Consider the following 20,682-nt stretch of genomic DNA (forward strand, 5'->3'; position numbering starts at 1 on the left):
CCTCTACTAAACTATATACATTTATTAATCACCGAGAAATGAACATGATATGATTAGAGATTTGTTAAACCATTGGTATTAAAAGCATAATATATAAATTAATGATATGATTAGAAAGCTTTTACAAGGTTTGAAACTTTTGACTTGAGAGTGCAAAACGCTTTGATCATACATACCCATCTATTCTTTTGGGTGTTGTAGATTTGATGTCTCCCAAGAATGATAAACTTTATCGGAAAACCAGAGAAAACGAAAGTGGGGCAGACTTTGTTCACGCTCTGCTCCCAAAGAAAAGCAGCAGCGTGATTTTTGGTCCATACTATGCGTTTGCCTAACGTATACAAATATATGCATAATTTCTTCTTCACGTATTAATTACACAACATCAATATATATATATATATATGTAAAGAAAAAGAGAGAAACAGGGAATGGTGGTAGGTGATGATGGGAGTTGGTGGGTTCTGCAAGGTAAGAAGGGCGATGGGGCCATGGCGTGTTTGATCCATTTTCCTTCTTCCGAGAACTCTCTTCTCTTTTGTTTCGGTCTGATTCTGTGTACTGTCAACCTCACACCGAAGCGACAAAAAACAAATGTAAAAACTCGGGTTTTATTAGGGTTTCAAAAATATAAAAATAGCGGGTACAATGAAAAGTGATGACCTTAACATTTATAATTTTTTTTTATTAAAAAAAAAAAAAACAGGGTTGGACTGAGTTTACAGTTTATGCCTCCAAAATTCCAACAAAATATTATAAATACACGAAATAATATAGTTCCTCTTCAATGACATATTTTGTTTACTCATCAATTCTCCAGAAGAAACCATGATCCTTTTTTTTTGGGTTGTCCCATTTTAATAAATATTTTAGCCGTGTTTAATTCCATTTGCAGCTATCACCTTTTCATTTCGGTTTTTTAATATGTAAATAAATGTATTAAAAAAATGAAGAATCAACATATTACAATATCTATAATATTTGAGTTTATTTAGCACATTCATGAAATATAACTTTTTTGTCATACTGTTTATCATGACAAAAACACATAATTTGTTAAAAATTATCACATTTTTTACATATACAATATCGTATTCATAAATATATATTTTTGCTCATAATTACTAATAATAATAATATGACATATATTGTAGATATGAGGAACTCCAATTTATTGTAGGCCCATTACAAAAAATGGCCCAATAATAATGAGCTAGCCTGGCCTCATCAACTTCAGAGATGTACAAGATATGTTTTAAAAAATATATATCCACCCGCATATATATTTTGAAAATTTGTTCTTCTTATATGAATAAGGAAATGCAATTGCATGGTTGACGAATTCATCTTTTTCACGTTTGGTGTAAGCATTATCAGATCATACGTATACGTATGACAGTCATATGCAATATTTACTTATTAAAATACAACACATGTATATAAAGTTTAAAGGCCCATTTAGAGTCATTTGTCATTTGGAAAATGGGAAATGTGGTTCCTCATAAAAGCCCAATAATTTTGGTGGAGATAAGGTTCTCGGCTGCCTTCGGGGGAGATGGTTTCCATCGGCGGAACCACCAAGCAGATCAAGAGACGACTCATCTCAGCCGTTGGATCCATCCTTCACTCGCATCTGGCCGTTCATCCTCAAAGTCATCCATCTCTCTTTGATTTTTTTGGAAAAAGAAGAAGAAGAGGATAAAAGTAAACAAGAGCAGCCTGATAATTAATTACGTGGTAAGTGCGAGTCTATCGGAGCTAAATCTTTTGTCTTTTCAGTACCCCACATTCCACAATTCAAAAAGGAAAAGACGAAATCCTCCTTGAAGACAAGAGGATGTATATCTGCTTCAATGAATAAAAACACCAAATGTCTCTGATTCCTTCTTTCAACTACGAAAACGACGGCTGTACATGTTCCCCCTCCTCCTCCTCCACAAACTGCTTCCCACCATTCTCAGAATGCTTCGCCACCACCACGAGATTTTCTCACTCAGACATGCCGTGCATCCTCTGGGCAACAGCTGCCCTTTCATACCATAATAACTATATTAGATATTTATTACACCCCTTTCTGGCTATCAACATTTGTCAGGCATGACGACATCTACCACCAGCGAACTACATATGCAGAGGATCAAAACAACACTTACTTGAGCCAGTGATTCGCAGAAGGATGCTCCAACGGGTGATCAGGCATTGACCCCGTCGGACTTCCATATGCCGTCCCATCTTTATGGACGCCTTCTTGCGGACTAACAGTCCCAGACAATGCTGGAAAAAACGCTTTCTGTGACCAGGGATCATGTTTGCTCAGACCAGCAACAGGGCTGAAAGCCCCACTTCTCTGATCATTTCCCAGACGGTCCATGTGTGGATAAGCACTGGGATCCTCTTTCGCAAACAACGATGTTGTCCTACTCTGAGGTACACAATGCATGATGTCTTCCTTGTTAGATCTACTACTACTCTCTGGAGTTATAAGCCAGCCCGCTGGTCCACCAACAAAACCAAGGCTGTCTTGGCCAAGGGAACTCTTCCACATTTGCCATATCCCATCATCAGATTGCTTTTCATCAGCAATTCGTGATCTTGACAGGGGTGACTCAATGGGAGATGGCTTGTTGACTTCAGAACATGTTGTTTTCTTCAATGCATGCTGCTTTTCCAGTCCTACGCCTGTTTCAAACTCAGATGTTAAATCAAGTGATTCTGAAACAGGCCCCAGCAGAGATATTGGATCGGGAACATAACATGGATCTTCAAAAAGCTCTGGCTCTTCACGAGTCTCTTCCCCGGATTGAGGAAGACCAATCTCTGTTGCTGGTGGGAAACCTAAACTACTGGTAGTAGATCCACTAGAATACGTTGGCATGGTAAAAGGTGATGGCAGCCCAAAACTGATCGGATTGTCAAAGGTTCGTATTGGAGAAACTTGACCAGGAACGTGCGAGCTTTGAACAGCTGCCTGAGGCTTCGTACTAGGTCTACTGATAACACTCACATTGGAGGAAACAGGAACAGAGGATGAACGAGAAAATAACTGGTGCCATGATTTTCTGGGCCCTCCACTTGCTTGAGGTTCAGAAACAACCTGAAGAGAAAAGGAAAACATTTTAAAATTCTAGTCACTGGCTTTGTTTAAACTGGAGAAAAATAGAGCTCGACACTCAACCTGAATATTCGGCAAAATGATATTCTAATATCACTAAAGAAAAAAGAAGAAACTTATAAACCTTTCAGCAAACAGCGTCAATGAAATTGATAGCTGAGTCAAGTATAGAGAAGGAGATATATTATGTCTTTGAACATGCTCAAGTACACAATAATAGCTCCAGAAAACGTAAAAATTTGATGAGAGAACTTACAGGATGGCTCGCATTTCTTTCTACCCCATTTGTGACAGATTTCACACCCACCAAGTGAGATGGATTAATATCCCTTGTATGGATAGAGGTATGAGAATGATCTGCAGAACTGATGACCTTGTTCTCTTTTGCAATTGTAGAAGTATTCACACCTTTCCCAAAAAACCGGCTATCAGTAAAGGCCCTAGAGGAAGACAAGATTGTACCCTTCATCCGATCAAAGTACCTACCGCCAGTACTTGTCCTGCTATGGTTGCTTGTGGTGTTACTCTCTATTCCATGCCCATGTCTCTTTTCCAAGTGGTGGCCCCGGAAATTCTCAGACACATGCCTCTGATGTTCCAGACGATCGTTCTTATCAAGCTCCCGCTTCCATTCAGTTTCCTTTCCTGTTCTCTTGTCCAGCTCTTCAGCATCGGAATTGCTCTTACTAGAGGCCTTATCTTTCTCTCTCCTTCTCTCCTGCCGTTTTTTATCTGCTTCCTTCTTGCTCTCTTTGTCTTTGGCAGTCAGTGATGATTTGCTGCATCTCTCAGCCACAATTTTCTCATCTCTTAGTTTTCTGCGTTCTTCGACAAGCCTAGCAACCTCCTCTCTCTGCTTCCTCTCTTCTTCCTCCAAAAGCTCCTTCTCCAACCTAGCTTGTCTCTTCTCCTCAGCTTTTCTACGAGCTTTCTCTCCCCTACTCTCATTATAGTTGGTCCCATGCTCACCCCGCTTAGCCAACAACCGTCTCTGGTCTGCATCAGATGATGATTCATCACCCGAAGAACTAAACCTAAAAACCTTTCTCCATAGCCATCTAATGCTCAAGAAAAAGGAAGTTAGCAACCGGCAAGCAAAAAGGACGCCACCAGAATAAGATTTCTCCACCAAACAATTTTCATCATCTCCAAATGCACCGCCCCTGTTGTCCTGCCAATAGCTGGACCGTGCTGAGTTTGCCCCGCTAGCCCAAGTCCCGATTTCTGGCCATTCTTGTCCATGTGTCCACACATTCTCAGTCCATCCCTTTCCATTCAACATCTTGCCACCTCTCCCAACAAGATCCTTCAAGATCCCAGAACCAGAAAGGCCTAATCCAGGAGGCAAAGGCATGTCTAAGACAGGTCTCTTGGAAATATGCCCACAATACGAGCACATAAACCGGCCACCTCCTGGATTTTGGTCCCGGTAAGGCGTTGAGCAATTACGACAACGCCTGGTAGCAGTTTTCTTTAGCTTCTCCAGCTCAATAGCTTCCAACCTCCTCCTCTCTCTAAGACGGGCATTTCGCCTCTCCCGCCAAGCAGACAACTGAGGCATCAAAACCTCGTACCAGAACAAAGTAACTAAAAGCACAAAAACACAAGCTAGCCTCGGTGAAGTAATTTCGAAACGGAAAGCCGGTGGAAGAAGCTGAGACAGAGCCCAAAGTCCAATCAGCGGAATGACCAACCAAGGCAGCATCGTCGCGACACGGCGAGACCACTTCTGAATAACACACAATATACACATTATCCTCTCAAGCCAACCCCTAGTCTTCTCCTTATCAAACCAAATCAAGACGAAAAAGAAACCCTACTCAGAAAAAATTAGCACCCAAGGAACACGCTCGCAACGGAAAACCCTATCCCTAATCCTCCGTCCAGATTGCACACCATGGAAGTAAGAAGTCCCAGGTCCAGACAACTTTAGCTAAGATTACAATCGCGCACCCTCTGATAATCAAAGAAACACCTAGAGCACCAGCGACATGAAAATCAGACGGGAGAACACGGTGTAGGAAAAATGAAAATCGAAGCGAATGTAAATATAGGACGAAGTCGCGGGGGGATGCGAATCAAACGAGAGAGGGAAAATGGGGACTTACGGATAGAGCGGCCATTGAAGCAGAGAATCAACGAAGGGAGAGCCTCGAGATTGGGAACAAAAGGTTGATGGAATTCGAGGGGCTTCGGATTCGGAGTGCAATCGGGTTGAATCGGGGGACCCGATTTCTCTTTCCAGCGAAGAAACCGTAGACGAGAAGACGATTAGATTTTCGATTGAGAGAGAGAAGAGAGACGGAAGGAGAAATGAAGGAAAATGTCGGAAGCCAAAAGAGAGGAGAAGCCACGAACCGGGTGGGTATTCGGGTCGAACTAAGCCTGAACCGGGTCATATTGTGCAGTCGGTGAGTGCCCCACTCATCTTATGTTTTTTTTCCTTTTTTTTTCTAAAACGATTTAATTAAACTAAACTAATCTAAAATTCAATAAAATAAAACTCTCATAATTTTTACCATTTGTAGATGTTCATTAATTTTTTTTATGATGTCGGGTACACGCGTTTCTAGTTCTATGATCATATTTTTTTATTTATTTGAATAGATAAAAAAAATTAGGGTGTCGGTTTCAGATCCAAAATCCAATCCGATCCCATCCAAAAATTTAATAGATTCCGGTTTATGTTTTTTTATCCAAAAAAAATTGGACTTTCGGATCGGACTCGAATCGGGCTTCGGATTCGAGTCAGATCAATTTGAAAGCTCAATATATTTTTTAAAAAAAAAATAAGATTTACAAAGGAATTTATGTGGCCGGATTGGGTCGGGTCGGATCCGATATATAATGTCGGATTTCAAACTTAACTATATAGATCCGAAAAAATCGGTCCGAAGCGAGTCCGAACCCAAAATATTCAAACCAAATAAGTATTCGGATCGGGTTAGGCCAAACCGGGCCGATTGACACCTCTAACAAAAAAATATCACAAGTACATCCATGTAAGAAAAGAATATGACTTTCACGATCTAATAGACTGAACTAGGCTTTCCATACATAACATAACTACAACTCAAGGTGGTGATCTTTCTTTAATAAGAATTACATTTTCTGCACTTTAATTAATTGAGACAGACTATGCTATGACCTGCTGCCTACATACATATATATATAAGGATATACAATATAGTTATGATGAATCGACGATTGAAGCACAAGAACAAACAAACAAAAATACAATAATGATGATAATAATAAAAATGATTCTCATCGTACCCCAAATCCACCAAGCAACAGGCGGTACATAGCATTTTGTTGTTTGTCTTACCAAAAACACACGATATTTGTTAATGCACACTGTATACATATAAGATATCTAAGCTATATAGGTTATTACCATTTTTATTCGAATGCTATATATATATTGTTGGACATTTGGCATTTTTTTGGTCTTTGGGGCTCGCAAAAGGACTATTTACTAATAAGATGAAATGAATATCTTCCCCTCTCTCTCTCCATATCTCCAACGTGATCTTCCATTGCTTTAAACCGAACCGAGTTTAACCGGATCCGTACCAAAATGCTCTGCGAATCCTCGAGCGGACCACAAATAAACCGGTCCTCCCCCATTCAATTAGATCCGTAAACCGGGAAACAGGAGTCAGGGTTTAGCAGGAAGGCGATAGACCGGTTGGTTAACCAGACGGCGGAGCTTTTGCCTGAGGGCGTCGGCCCAAACGAGGCCTTCTCGCTGCTTGTTGTTGATCTCCACCATCACCAATTCCTCCGTCAGCCTCTGAAGTTTGACCACTACGTTGACCACTCCCATCGGACCCTCCAGCTTCATCCCCCTCTCCGTCTTCTTCACTATCCTCAGACTCATCTGCTTCGCCACCGACTCCACCTTCCCCATTATCTCACCCGGCGTCTCGTCCGACACGAACTGCTCCAAGTGGTCCGGCGTCACGAAATTCTTGAACAGACCCGAGAGATTCGCCGACGATGACGACGATATCAGATCGAACGCGTTGAGATTCTTCGCCTGCTCTTCCAGATCGTGGTCGTCCGTCAGGGTTCTGACGATTTCGCCCGGATCTATTCCTTTTTTGAACCACGGGTCCTTGAGAATCTCGTCGACGGTGATTCTCCGGTCGGGATCGGGCTCGAGGAGACGCCGGAGAAGACGGTGGAGATCGGAGGAGGTCCAGTCGGGGACTTTGTATCGAGCCTTCTGGATCTTACGGTAGAGACCCATGATGTTGGGGTCGGAGAAGGGCAAGTAACCGGCGTTGAGGAGGAACAGAACGACGCCGCAGGACCAGATGTCGGCCTTGGCTCCGTCGTAGCCCTTCTTGAGGAGGAGCTCCGGCGCCACGTAGGCCGGAGTGCCGCAGAGAGTGTGGAGCATCCCGTCGGACTGAATCTGCTCCCTCATGGCGCTCAATCCGAAATCCGACACCTTGAGGTCGCGATTCTCGTCGAGGAGAAGATTCTCCGGCTTGAGATCACGGTGGAAAACGCCTCTCGCGTGGCAGTACCTGACGGCGGAGACGAGCTGGAAGAAGTACTTGCGGCTGAGATTCTCGGTGAATCGGTTGGTGGAAACTCTGGAGAAGAGCTCGCCGCCCTTGGCCAGCTCCATGACGAAGTAGATCTTGGTCTTGGTGGCCAGCACCTCGAAGAGGCGCACGATGTGAGGGTGACGGAGGCGGCGCATGACAGAGATCTCACGCTTAACGTGAGCCGTCAACCCTTCTTTCAACCTCTTCTTGTTGACGACCTTGATGGCCACGCCCTCGCCTGTACGGACGTCCACCGCCTCGTACACCTTCGCGAAGGCTCCCATCCCCAGGAGCTTCCCGAGTTCGTATTTCCCGAACAGGGCAGACTTGTTGTCGTCTCCGGTGACGTTCACTATCACCGAGTCGGCATCCGAGTCATCCGCCATTGCTGAAACAACATATGATATGCTATCTCTCTCCTCTGTTCCTTTGCCTTTGTTTTTATAAATAAGTTGGCTTGTTTGCCACGTAACCACCACCCTTTCTGTAAAAATATATTTATATTAAAAAAAGAAACCATTATCACATCCGGACAGCTTCTATTTCAACTGGTTGTTTATTTCAATAGACGCAAACTGGTCGGATTTCTTTTTTTTTATAAAAAAATTATTGATTTATAATTCGACTTTTGGTTAAAAACTTAATAATATTATGTTTTCCAGCTTCATCGATAAAACGACGTGGAGAAACGTTGCAGTCTTACACGTATATACAGACCCGTCAACATGTTTTTTTTTTAATCTATTAATTAAAAGTCGTATTTAAAAAAACCAATCTAAAATCAGAATTGATTACACTAAAATAAATTGAATAAAAAGATAATCGACTTCTTCGTGATATAGATGATGAAAACCGACAATCGATCCCAAAACAACTCGATGTCTAATCTAAAATATAGTTGGTTTGCCGTTTGTTTCCGAACGTATAATTCGAGGCGTTCTAATATAGCAAACAATATAATTTATTCAGGAAAAAAATAGACAAGGAATTCCTTATTGCTAACCGAGACCCTTATATATTGATTAAAACCGTCATACAAAAACTTTGGCCAGAGTCATTATTCGAATAAAAAGTGTTTATATTCATATGCAAGCGTTGATATGGTTTGTAAAAAAAACAAATGGTAGGGAAATTCAGATAGATGGATGCGTGGATCCAAGTCGGTCTAAGAATTTAATATAAATAAATAATAATCCCCTCGGGTATTGAAAAGGTGAGGGAAATGAGATATGAATAATCAGATATCTAACTTAAAAAACTGCTACCAGTTCGTGATTTCCAATATTATAGAATACGATATGACACGTCAGGTTTCAGGTCGTTAAGGTTTTGGTACACCAAATGACATGTTTATTTACGCATTTCATTTGCAAATCAATAGTTTCGTTTGAAGAAACCAAACCCGAGTCTTGCCTTGTGTACAACCCACGCATATATATGTGTGTGTGTGTTCCCACGCGCACACAATCTGCCAAATAAGTAGGACAAGTTTACACATAAAAAGGACCCGAAGAAGCAAGCACCCCCCTCTCTAGGCTAAAAGAAGCAGAGTTCCAATCCCTTGTAAACCGCGACCCAGAGAATCTAAACGCTCATTGCATTGCGTTTTCCATCAAGATTTGGAAACCATAAAGGCCAAGAATTGGAGCAAGGAGAGAATGACGACGAAGGCAAGGAGCTGATCGGTCATGGAGAATGATGCTTTGGAGGGTGTTTTGGTGTAACCCATCGATAAGCTTAGAGACGTACACTTTAGCTCTATCGAGAAGGACGAGCGTGATCCGTACGCGTCTGGATGATATATGATCTCTCCTCTATGGCTTTTGAATTCTCCTACGCTCCATTCCTGTGTCCAAAACAGACGACTGAGAAACCCACGTACATACAACAGTATCAGACACATGGATGGGTTTATTGTACCTCAAGTTGGCGGCCGAAAGTGACAAGAATGGTGTCCGGATCTGCGTGGAAAGAGAGCGGACTCTTCCCTGACCGGACCCGGAACTCGCAGTTCTTGGCGGGAAGGTGAAGGCAGAGTGTGTAGTCGAGCGAATCCTCCTTCTTCTCCCGGGGCAATGGAGGGCTTTGCTCTGTGATGTTTTCGTGATTGTACCTGTACACACTTAGCACTGATTCTCCTCTCTTGATTCTCTTCTCGCTCTGTTTTGTCGCGTTCTCCACGATGATTTGCCCCAGCTTCTTCGCAATCGCTTCCAGTTTTTCCGCCACGTTCTCCATTTCTTGGCTGCAGGTTGGGAAAATCGATAAAAACATGCTGTTGATTTGGTTGAATCATGAATCGGTTTCCGTTACCTGAAGCAGCGGTAGCGCTCAGGGCCGATATACTCGCGAGCCCAGTCCATGCGGTCGGTCCAAGACCGTACCCAGATGATCTCGTCCCTGTTTCCGACGACACTCCGGCGAAATCCGGTGTCTCTCTCCTCCAAAACTCCGAAAACCCGACCCGATTCCCTCACCAGAGACCTCACCTCCTCGCTCGATATCCCGTGCCAGCTTATCCTGAACGCCCCGAACTCACGCGCCGATCGCATCAGCCGATCCACCGAGCTGGTCCTCCGAGACGCCAGAAGCCGGAAATCTATCTCCGCCGGGATGGGATGGTGGCGCGTGACGCAAGACGCGCCACCGTTGTAGGAATCGGGCAGGGTGAGCTCCGGGATTTGGACGGATCTCTCGATGATCTCGGTGAGGACCTCGCTGGCGGCGGTGCGAGATCCCTTGGCGGTGGGGATGGGAGACGGGGGAGGCGGAGGAGGCGCCAGGGACGACGCGTTCAATTGGCTCCTGGTGCGCATCATCGCCATGGGAGAGAGGGAGATCGGAGAATGGAGATGAACAATGCGAATCGTCGGAGGAAATGGAGAAGAACGGTTTACATTTAGTATTTGTATAATGGGATCGTGTCAGAGAATACGAGTTTGGAATTCTGATGATGCACCCTCACCCTCGATCGTCTTCGCTGTTGAAGGAGGGATGCCAGATGGACAAGCTCTGATATGTTGCCACGTCATAACGCTCCTCGTATAAAAAAGTACGACAATTTTTTAAAATGATATGCAAATACATACCCACGACCTGAAAAAACATGTATCGTATATGATCGAGTCATGGGGACAGGACATCTCACTCGCAACTGAAGATCTTTTGTAAGTTGATTGGAAATAAATAATTGCTAAAATATATGCATATATATATATATATATACACGTATATGGTTGACGTCTAAATTGTAAGATTATACAGGAAACAGAAAAAGCCAAAAACAACTTCCAAACTAAATCTTACAAACAAACAGAGCTTCTTCGCTCACAGACAGCTCACAGACAGTTATATAACTTCAAGACGATGAAGAACAGTAAAAAAACAGAGGCTTTATATAGGATATAGGACAAGATCTAAGGTGGGGACTTTGGTCGTAAGAAATTGGGGGGCGGGCGGTGGAGATCGTTGATGTTCTGGACAGTATTGAAGCCACGGCGTCTCTTGTTGATGAGATCCATTAGAGATCGATGCAGCACCTGCGTCCTCATGTCCACCAGTGACTTGATTTTCTGGAGCCTCGGCTTTCTCCGTCCGCTGTTCTCCGGACATACCCTGTTCGAGTTTCGGCTTTTGTCTCTGCTCTCTTTAACTCCTTCCCCAGTGTTGTCCCTTGACTCTTCTTCTTCCTCTCCGTTTTGTGGTGTCGAGGAATTGAACGAGCTGTTCGAGCTCGAACCATCACCGCTTCTTCTGACATGATGATCTGCATCGGGACAAAAAAAAAAAAGAAATCCATACTGGTAACGCCACACCCATTTCCACAAACTGTGCATCTCCGAAAGAGATGTAAGCCTTTACAGAGGTTACTAACCTCGGTGTTCATCATCGTCGTTGAAACCCATGTTTTTGTTGGGTTGTTTCCCCGATGCTACAGGAGAATCTAGAGAGGAAGAACACGATGATATTGCGCAGAAACGGTGCGTTTTTCCATTGTCGTCATCATCATCATCATTTTGGTAACTGTGGTGCGCAAGAGAAGGGCCATGGGCATGGCACTGGCGTCTCCAGTTGGGGACAAGAGAAGATATCTCCTCCTCTATCATCCCTGCGATTTCCAGAGGCTCCCAATCAGTGATCTCCAGCTCTTTCACCATCTCCAGAGCTACTTCTACCGATGTGTCGTTTACAATGTCAAACGGAAAGTGAATGTTCCTCATGTGACCTGCAGATTTTATTCATCAGACAAACCGAATGAAACCATGTTAGGTTTTCCGACATCTTTCATGTCCGAAATCTCGCCAAAAAAGGTTAAAACGTACCATCCTCATCTGAGATCTGTACTTGCAGAAAAATGGTGTTGTCATCCGAGTTCATCGTGCCCGTAATTGACATATCAGTTGTCCTCGTCGGATCAACTGCCGAACGAGGCAGCTGCTCCACCACCGTTCCGTTTGGAGCCAAATTTTGAACTAATGGCGGTGGCAGCACCCTATAGAGAGGCACCGAGTCGATATCTTCAGATACGGCGAGAAAAGGATCAAGCAAGAGCTGCTCTGCGGGCAACCTCATCGAAACCGTGTCCAGGCATTTACCAATGAAACGCTGTGCCTCGGCATTTTTTATTCCGTAGAATGCTTCCGGCAACTTTCCCTGAACCGCAACAAAGAAAACGCCAATCAAGCCTCACGATATTTTGTCTCGGAAAAGAAAATGATCAAAGATTTTTACTTACCGAAGTAACTTTCTTGTATATCTGTGCAGGGTTGGAGCATTCGCTGTAAGGGTACTCGCCAGTGAGCATCTCGAGCATGCACATTCCAAATGAGTAAATGTCCACAAGCTCGTTGTAAAATTCTTCATATAGCTCCGGAGCCATGAATTCGGGAGTACCTATATCATAATCCAATGTCAAAAGCAGTATTAAGGCAATCAGTCATTCTGGTATCAGGGTCCAGATCTTATGGATGAGAGAGAGCACCTATGACGCTATGAGCGTGTTGTGATTCACGGAGAATCGCAGCTAGACCAAGATCACCAATCTTGACTTGCCCAAGATGACCATTGACAAAAATATTATCACATTTCAAGTCTCTGTGAATGACAGGGGGATCATGGCCATGTAGGTAGGCAAGGCCATTCAAGATCTGCCGTGCCCATCTCTTGATTGCTCGGATATCTACCTTCTGGTACTTCCTACGATACCTGCAATGATACAACCAACACGGGGATCATATCACCATAACAAGGGTCTCTAGAAGTTTGCTAATCTCTTTGATATCGTTGTTGTGATCATTACTCTCTGAGGGTGCCGGAGGTGAACATTTCAGTGATGAAGTTGAAAGTTCTGCAGGTAACATCTATCCAGGAAGAGGAGTAACGGATGATGGATTCATGGTTGAGGTTCTTGAGGAGGTGAACCTCTGAGTAGAGCCGTTGCAATGCCTCTGGGGATCGGAATACCTCGTTGAGCTTCACTTGGTTCCACGCTACTTCCATTCCCAGGACCTCGTCAAATGCCCTGTACACTGTTTTCATTGCTCCCTTCCCGAGAACTTCCCTGAACTGTAAACTCATGTCGAAATTTTCAAGGGACAGTCGGGGCGAAATGACAAGCGAGCAACATAGAAACTACACAGGCAATCATCAATTCAGCAAATGAATGATACGAATAGAGGAATGAAGTCGTCAAGTGATTTCGTTAGATCACTTCAAGAGAAAATCACCCAAGAAACTAAAAGGACAAGTCTTTTCAAGACAGAAACCAGAAGGTGGCTGTTTCAGACAACTGGGTCTCTCAGTTTAACCATTATACTTTCCAACGCTCCAATCCAATCATTGGTCTCTACACTCAAATCCATAAATTTTGCTTTCGTGTGTATCTGAAACTGAATACCATACTAATTCCATTACAAGGTTGAGAATACCCAAAGAAAGGGATCGTCTTGTCGTAGAACCTGCACAATCCAAGGCTCTCAACCTTGATTTCGGGAGCGGGTATTTACAGAATTTATACAATATCAATCAACCGAGTCCCAACAGAGAAATCGTGATGACTGAAATATAGCACAGCAAAAAACAAGGCAGAACTTACACGTCCGTACCGACCGGAAGGATCAGTCTCGACGTAGGGTGAGGGTTCGTTGGTAACTCCGCCGTCGCGAGCTCCGGCGAGCCGAGCAGTAAAAGTCGTCTTATACATGGCTCCGGACCCGATCTATCAGGATTCGGAACCCCCAACTGGAAACGAATCCGTATGCTACACGTATATATGTGAGAGTACTGTATCGAAAATCACAACGATGAAAACCGAAAATTCAGAAAAACAAGGTGTGGATTCAAACAAAAAAGGAAAAAGGGTATCGGGGCAACGCTAGAAAATCCTGGGTTTTCCTTCGTGATTTTCGTAGGTGAAGAGGCCGAAGAGCAACCAAAAGAGTCTGGAATAATCTACGCAGAGCATAACCCAAGCCATTTCCACAACACCTTGTCGTATTTTGAATTCGTACTCTTTCGAAATCATCTGCCTTCCCTTCGGATCTTAGAGACAGGCCCAGGAAGTTTGGTGGGGAAGCAGAGGATATGTGGCGGTAGCCGATGAAATTGGGAAGGTGGGTGCGAAGAAAAACCGAAGATCGTCACTCCTTTTCCCGGAAAATCACACAAAAAGAAAAGCCCTTAGGGAATCGGTTTCGCGGGGGGGAAAAGGGGGATTCTGAATTTGAAAAACCTGTGGCCAGGCATCAGAAGCACCATCTGAGTCACGAGTTGGAAAACCCAGAAACCCGAGTTTTGCCCTCTTTTTATTCTCCAAAGGACAGCTTGTGGAAAGTTTTTGGAAACCGATGATTGCGTAATTTTTTTTCTCTTGACATAGTCCGATTTGTTACCAATATTTATCAATTATCGCGTAATAGAAAAATAATATAATCTAATTCACACCACAGTCCAGTTTTATATTTATGACGATAATTAAAAAAAAAAAAGTCCTAATTCTTGATATGTAGTAGAGACACTGGATTACACTATGATTACTATATTGTATACAATTTAAGAAATAATAAAAATAGATCTAAAAGGAAAAGAAATTGGGTCATATAGAAATCTATACAATTTAAATAATAATAAAATATAGAATCACAAACATGTATGTGTGTGATGCATGGGGTAGGATGATGACAGACGGAAAAAGAGGTGGCATCATCTTCACACGTGTATTATTTCGAATAGCAGATACAAGTAAAACAACAGGGTTGACTTCCTCGTCAATTATTGCCACATACATAAAACAATCTTTTCCTGCAACCTTTAGTGAAGACAAAAACTATGCTTCCCTCCCACTGTTACAAAGGCAGCAAGGCAACACGAGAGATTGGGCTGATGAATAAGCAATCCAAGTGCCAGTAACATCCTAAAAACAAATTCCTACAGAGCAAAGACCAAACCTTGTTCCCGTCTTTGTAATTACAAACATACAAAAGCCCTCTCTCTCTCTCTCGAGTGTTTTGAGACACAGAGGTGGCTTTTATGCAGAGCACTGAATGTACACAAAAACATAAATCACCTCTCCACGCTGTTCTGCTCCCTTCCCCCTTTTTTTTTTTGTTTTGCCCATTTTATAAAAAAAACAAGTAACTCCGGGGACAAACCAGAAGAAGAACAGAGCATGAACACGCCGTGAACGTTAGACTAACTGCAAGTGTGAGGGATTTGGGGCCAATATATAAGGAGGGGTCAAACCTCCACTCTTAAACTAGCCTTTGTGGGGGCGTTAGAGCTCAAACTATATCACTAACCTCTTGTGATCAGACTTCACAAGGGCGGGAAATCGTCTTCGTCAGTCAAATGGTAAGACTCGGTAGCCTTGGCCCTGACAATGTCAGTAAACGACATAGAATCACAGATCATGATTTTGCTTACTTTAAAAGGGAATTTATCAAGCAGGAGACCTCTTTTTCCTACCTATCTTGACGCATCGTGGGTATAGGTTTAGGGCGGTTTATTAACCCAAGCGCCTGATCACGACCATCGAGACTTTGCTTGCTGCTGTCAGGGGAGGAGAGTCCGGCTTGTAAATGCCCGGTTGACCCGAAATCTGGAACCTTCTCGTGTGGATGATATGTAGAGCCGTTGGCCATTGCATCAGGGAAACTCGAATTTTCAGGGTAATCTGTGTGGTTCACACCATAAGAACCGTTCTTGGGACCGCCTTGATGGGCATAAAACTGAGGCTTGTGGCTGCCTCTCTCTGGGAAATTCATTTCTGACTGCATCATGCTTCGGCCATTGTTACGTGGAGACCTAGTTGCATGTTGCATCCTTCCTCTGGGAGAGAATGGTCTATCCCTGTAATGGTTCTGTGTAAAAGACCATGAAAGTAAAAGATCTGGAAAGTTAGAAACCTCGCCATTCTGACGAAATCACAAATGAATACAAATGCCGACGAAAACGGGAAACAAGTGAATCAGAGTAATAAATACCATATTGGGAAAGTATGTTCCAGTTCCCCGCGACTTAGGCAATTCCTCATTACCAAAACCTGTCCCTGGAATCGACTGAGGGTTCACAGGATAGAAAACCTGTCTTGGAACAACTCTGTTAGAATTTATTGGTACAGCAACATCCTGCCTGAAGGGCATTGCCCGTCGGATCACTTCCCATGAATTGTTGCTGCGAAACTGTGACATCATAGGAGGAGATTGTGGGGATAGAGGGCAATTTTGTAAGTGATCAAGCCACCAGTATCCAAACCGCAGACTGTTAAGCTGATTGTCATAATCCCCTGCCAGGTCTGACAGCAAGTTTGGAGAACCAGAAACATTGTGACCTGATTGATATAGATAAATATCCTCCTCCGGCCAAGACACAATATTCATGACTGACGTCTGGTGTATCGATCCAGCAGAGGGAAAATCTTCATGACAAACAGGCATGTCCTCGTCCTCATTAATATGTATATCTGAAAATCCTCTAGAATCAGCAAGCCAGGGATTTTCTCGCTGTTTCAGCTCAGCCTTTCCATTTCCTATTTCTCCAGTTCTCGTGTGATGAAGGGGATGATGTTTTCCACTCAAAGGAGAGATAGTACCCTTACACCTCACATGAAGAGATTTCAATGTACCTTCTGAAATATCAAGGCTTTGGATTCTCACGGTAGCCAAGTCTTTAGCATCCCCTACAAAGCGCCTCTCTGAAACACATGGGGCTGTAGGACCCCGTGACCCGCTTGAACTGGGGCTAGCTGTCCTTGATGCATTGGTTCCAACATATGATGAGTCTTCATGATCGTTTTTCCGGTTGCTGGTGGAACCAGGAAAACTGGAGGGTTCTGCCTCATCAACTGGTTGGCCTACTTGGCATATGTCTGTAATAGCAGTTGGCAATACTGCAGCATACTCATTGCACCTTACAAATGGAACAGAGTCAAGGACATCAGGCCTCTCGCCACTCCCATGCCGGTCTATTGTATTTGAGAAGAACTTACGGAGTTCCACAGATATGTCCTCTTTTGACTGCGAAATGATCCGCCCAAGTTTCCGAGCTCCATATGTGAAAGCACTCCTTATGCGATAGAAGTTACCTGAATAAGGAATTTTTAAAAACGATACAGATTTGACTATTCACAAAACTTATGAGTAACACGTGGAGTTATAAAAGACGCATAACATAGTAATTTGAAGATTTGTGTAATGTTTATACACATTCCTTTTCTACGGAGTACAAGACACGAGGGAATGTTTGGAATATCAATCTTTAACTCCTGGCTGCAAAATATCAACTGCCTGATGCAATACCAATTTAGGATGCAAGAACTCGGCACAATTTAAAGTTATTGTCCTAGCCCGCTCAAACGACTAAATCTAACAGCAAGACCAAACCCCCCCATGGATGGAGAAGAGGAAAAGCCTCAACCTTTGCTTACGCTGCGTCCGAGATTGTTATTTTCTCTTAGTGGATCGACTATATTGAGATGCTTTGACGGGAATGCACGCGAGTTTGTCTCAAATCCCCGTGAAGAAACAGAGTACATATCCAGACACTCCTTGAGGAACTCACTGGTCAACAGCAGGTCTTGCCCGCTGTTGTCTGGGGTCTCAACTACAGTAATTGAAGAAGAAAGAATCGTAAACACTAAATTTATAGAAAGAGCTTACAGTTCATATAAAACTGGATAAGTACTTACCGATAACTTCTGGTAGAGAAGATAAACGGAGTGGACCATTCAAGCTGATGCAGTAGTTATCCCAGTCAAACTTGCTGAAGTAGTCCAAGAATTTGTACAGAACCTACGAAAAAAAAAGGCAGATCTAAACAATGAGTAAATCTGAAACTAAAAAGAGACATACTCTTCGAAATTGCTGAAAGCTCTTACTGCAAGAGGACCATTCAATGATGAGTGGAAGAGATGGAAGATATATAGGACTAAAGTCTCTAAAGCATATGTCGAGATCAAGCCATGGTGAGCCCCGAGAATACGACTTTCGTAGTAGCACCAGGTTTTAATGAGTATAATACTCCGCTTGAAGAGATGATCCTTCCCGATAAGATGATCAATCTGCATGATTAAACCACCGATGTCAATTTCCAGAAGCAAAATCTACGTCTGCAACCTTTACATCCTTAAAAAATTGCGAAGTATTGACATGGAATTTTTGTTATGGCTAAAGCCACTAACACGTGCTGTATAAAAGATCTATCGAAACTGATTTTCCAAACACTAGTACTACTCAGAGAAGACCGAGTGATTTAAAGGGAAACCTGTAAGGCAGTGAAGCCCAAAACTATCTCACAAAGATAAATGTGCGAAAGACACATTTAACTTGTGACATTAACCTAACAAACAAAAGCTATCTATTAAATCTATACGACGCATGCCAAGTCGATACTCTGTAGGCTTTAGTACCTTCTCGAGAAAACACAGAGTACAAAGCCCTCCAAGTTGATTGAAGGATATATCAACCACGATGTTCTGCACCAGACATTTCACGAGCTTAACCTGCCACAGCAGGGAAGTTTCAGCTAATTCACACGACAAGATAGGTATGAACCGAGCTATCATATAGGTACTGAGGATACTCACTGCAGAATCATGATTTCGGGGGTTAAAGGGTAAACACAGAATAACATACGGATGGGTAAACAAACCTCGGCCCGTATTAACTGGACATCCTTAACCACAAACTGTGCAGTTCCGTTGTGCTCTTCCCTTTCGAGTACAGAACAAACTTCGCTTGCAAGTGCTTCTTCAAGGTTCAATCCACCAAAAGCTGTGAGATCTATGTCTCCGTCAGGAAGATAAGTTTTCAATGGGACTGATCCAAAAGGATATACCTGAGACACAGACACTTAGTCAGTGACAACACCATTATCCGGGAACTAAGTGAAGTGACCACTTTGGCATCCAAAACTATGGGTGAACGTGTAATGACACCCAAAACAAGAACATTATCGAATACTACTCAAAACATATACACGTTCCGAAGACAAGCTTTGATGGGATTCAAGCAACAAAGGTTAGCCCAAAATCAAAATCTATGGAACTCTCGGAAATGCGGACAAAAAAACCCAGAATACTTGAAGAAGGACCTCGCATCCAAGAGTTGTCTTGACGAGTATCTGCACGTAATCAATCACAGCTCTTCGTCGCTCCTCGGACACCAGTGTGGGATGCACCTGCGCTATAATCCCCCGGGTGGCTTCCTCCGCTCTCTGCCAGAACTCTAACTGATCCGACGGCGCTCGAAGCGGCGGCGGAGACAATGGAGAAGATGATCTCTCTTCCAGTACGGACCAATCATCTAGATCGCCCATGAAATGAGGAAAAAACCCTAAAACTAGGAGAATTCGAATTGGTTACTGCCGCGCAAAGGGAAACCTTCGCCGGCAAGCACCAGATTGATCAACGGCGGATTCAGAACGTCGTTTGCCCCGCCGAAATTGAGTCCGAACCCGAAGCAATCGGATCCCGGCGACGACGACGACACTAACACAAGGAAGTAGAAAGAAACGGAGAGAATCGCGAGCAGGGAGGATGATTTCGGGTGCTTTTCTGGGTTTGGAGGATTCGAAGTGATGATTAGTCTTCAGAACCCGTTTTGTCGATTGATGTTTTTTTTCCTTTCCCCTTTTTCAAACTTCAAAAAAAAAACACAGGAATTTGTCTACTTCTGTCCCTGTCTCCTAGTCGTTCCCGTCTCTTTTCCTTTTTTTTTTTTTTTTTTTTTTTTTTTTATTAGCAAAATATAATAAATATGCCAAAATAATAGTGGGTAAATTTTGGATTTTTTTCAATAATATCCACATTAGTTACAAACATTCATTTTTTATTTCAAAACTTTCTTATCAATTAATCCATAACAATTTTCGCATTGAATCTACAACTGATTGTAGTTAAAATATTAATTTGTGAATTATACTTGAAAAACAAAAACCAGATTTTCCGATTTGTTTTGTCATTATCACCACATAGATGATGTATCATATATATATATGTTGTAGCGAATGATTTGCATTAGAATAAAGATATAGATATTAAAATGGGCCGGAAAAAATCTGCTCCAAGGTTTAAAGCCCCCAATGACGACGTGAAGGCTAAAGCGCGATCTGCGACGTACCTCGCCGGAGAAAAATCTGGCCGGAGAATCTCAAGAAGCAGCGATGATCGTCGAGGGACGGAGAAGGCGTTTTCTTCGCATACTGATGGCAATTTCTCTGACGTTTCCTGCTCTCTCCAACGCTTACCGGCCTGGAGATACCGTCCCGACAATTAGCAAAATATAATAAAGATGCCAAAATAATAGTGGGTAAATTTTGGATTTTTTTCAATAATATCCACATTAGTTACAAACATTCATTTTTTATTTCAAAACTTTCTTATCAATTAATCCATAACAATTTTCGCATTGAATCTACAACTGATTGTAGTTAAAATATTAATTTGTGAATTATACTTGAAAAACAAAAACCAGATTTTCCGATTTGTTTTGTCATTATCACCACATAGATGAT

At 42.9% G+C, this 20,682-nt stretch overlaps 5 protein-coding genes across 9 annotated transcripts; all 5 read right to left on the reverse strand.

Annotated features, from left to right (window-relative positions):
- Nucleotides 1-1,699: 1,699 nt before the first annotated feature.
- LOC104806637 (stress response protein nst1) lies at nucleotides 1,700-5,432 on the reverse strand. 4 transcript variants are annotated; one of them, XM_010531626.1, is made up of 5 exons: nucleotides 5,221-5,432; nucleotides 4,933-5,087; nucleotides 3,369-4,841; nucleotides 2,154-3,094; nucleotides 1,700-2,029 (listed from the first exon to the last, which is right to left on the reverse strand). In XM_010531626.1, the coding sequence occupies exons 3-5, from the start codon at nucleotides 4,815-4,817 to the stop codon at nucleotides 1,990-1,992; spliced, it is 2,430 nt and encodes an 809-aa protein (XP_010529928.1). In that variant the 5' UTR covers nucleotides 4,818-4,841; nucleotides 4,933-5,087; nucleotides 5,221-5,432; the 3' UTR covers nucleotides 1,700-1,989. The 4 variants fall into 4 exon arrangements, with proteins under 4 accessions (XP_010529928.1, XP_010529926.1, XP_019057288.1 ...); XM_010531624.1 differs by having other exon boundaries at nucleotides 1,700-2,024; nucleotides 3,369-5,087; XM_019201743.1 differs by having other exon boundaries at nucleotides 3,369-5,087.
- A 929-nt stretch (nucleotides 5,433-6,361) lies between these two features.
- On the reverse strand, nucleotides 6,362-8,164 carry LOC104806638 (CBL-interacting serine/threonine-protein kinase 22-like). Its single transcript, XM_010531627.1, has one exon. The coding sequence runs from the start codon at nucleotides 8,058-8,060 to the stop codon at nucleotides 6,774-6,776; it is 1,287 nt and encodes a 428-aa protein (XP_010529929.1). The 5' UTR covers nucleotides 8,061-8,164; the 3' UTR covers nucleotides 6,362-6,773.
- An 829-nt stretch (nucleotides 8,165-8,993) lies between these two features.
- LOC104806639 lies at nucleotides 8,994-10,780 on the reverse strand. The gene is made up of 3 exons (XM_010531628.2): nucleotides 9,988-10,780; nucleotides 9,595-9,919; nucleotides 8,994-9,520 (listed from the first exon to the last, which is right to left on the reverse strand). Exons 1-3 carry the CDS (start codon nucleotides 10,497-10,499, stop codon nucleotides 9,287-9,289), a joined length of 1,071 nt encoding a protein of 356 aa, XP_010529930.1. The 5' UTR covers nucleotides 10,500-10,780; the 3' UTR covers nucleotides 8,994-9,286.
- A 130-nt stretch (nucleotides 10,781-10,910) lies between these two features.
- On the reverse strand, nucleotides 10,911-14,521 carry LOC104806640 (probable serine/threonine-protein kinase WNK5). The gene is made up of 7 exons (XM_010531629.2): nucleotides 13,769-14,521; nucleotides 12,974-13,239; nucleotides 12,656-12,879; nucleotides 12,410-12,567; nucleotides 11,997-12,327; nucleotides 11,549-11,899; nucleotides 10,911-11,440 (listed from the first exon to the last, which is right to left on the reverse strand). Exons 1-7 carry the CDS (start codon nucleotides 13,874-13,876, stop codon nucleotides 11,091-11,093), a joined length of 1,788 nt encoding a protein of 595 aa, XP_010529931.1. The 5' UTR covers nucleotides 13,877-14,521; the 3' UTR covers nucleotides 10,911-11,090.
- Nucleotides 14,522-14,865: 344 nt separating this feature from the next.
- LOC104806642 lies at nucleotides 14,866-19,821 on the reverse strand. 2 transcript variants are annotated; one of them, XM_010531631.1, is made up of 9 exons: nucleotides 19,261-19,821; nucleotides 18,820-19,005; nucleotides 18,578-18,670; nucleotides 18,047-18,229; nucleotides 17,858-17,960; nucleotides 17,587-17,772; nucleotides 16,155-17,254; nucleotides 15,637-16,031; nucleotides 14,866-15,544 (listed from the first exon to the last, which is right to left on the reverse strand). In XM_010531631.1, exons 1-9 carry the CDS (start codon nucleotides 19,483-19,485, stop codon nucleotides 15,487-15,489), a joined length of 2,529 nt encoding a protein of 842 aa, XP_010529933.1. In that variant the 5' UTR covers nucleotides 19,486-19,821; the 3' UTR covers nucleotides 14,866-15,486. The 2 variants fall into 2 exon arrangements, with proteins under 2 accessions (XP_010529933.1, XP_010529932.1); XM_010531630.2 differs by having other exon boundaries at nucleotides 19,249-19,821.
- Between the last annotated feature and the right edge of the window lie 861 nt (nucleotides 19,822-20,682).

The sequence above is a fragment of the Tarenaya hassleriana genome, unplaced genomic scaffold (genome assembly GCF_000463585.1).
Source record: "Tarenaya hassleriana unplaced genomic scaffold, ASM46358v1 Cleome12, whole genome shotgun sequence".
Classification (NCBI taxonomy): Eukaryota; Viridiplantae; Streptophyta; class Magnoliopsida; order Brassicales; family Cleomaceae; genus Tarenaya; species Tarenaya hassleriana.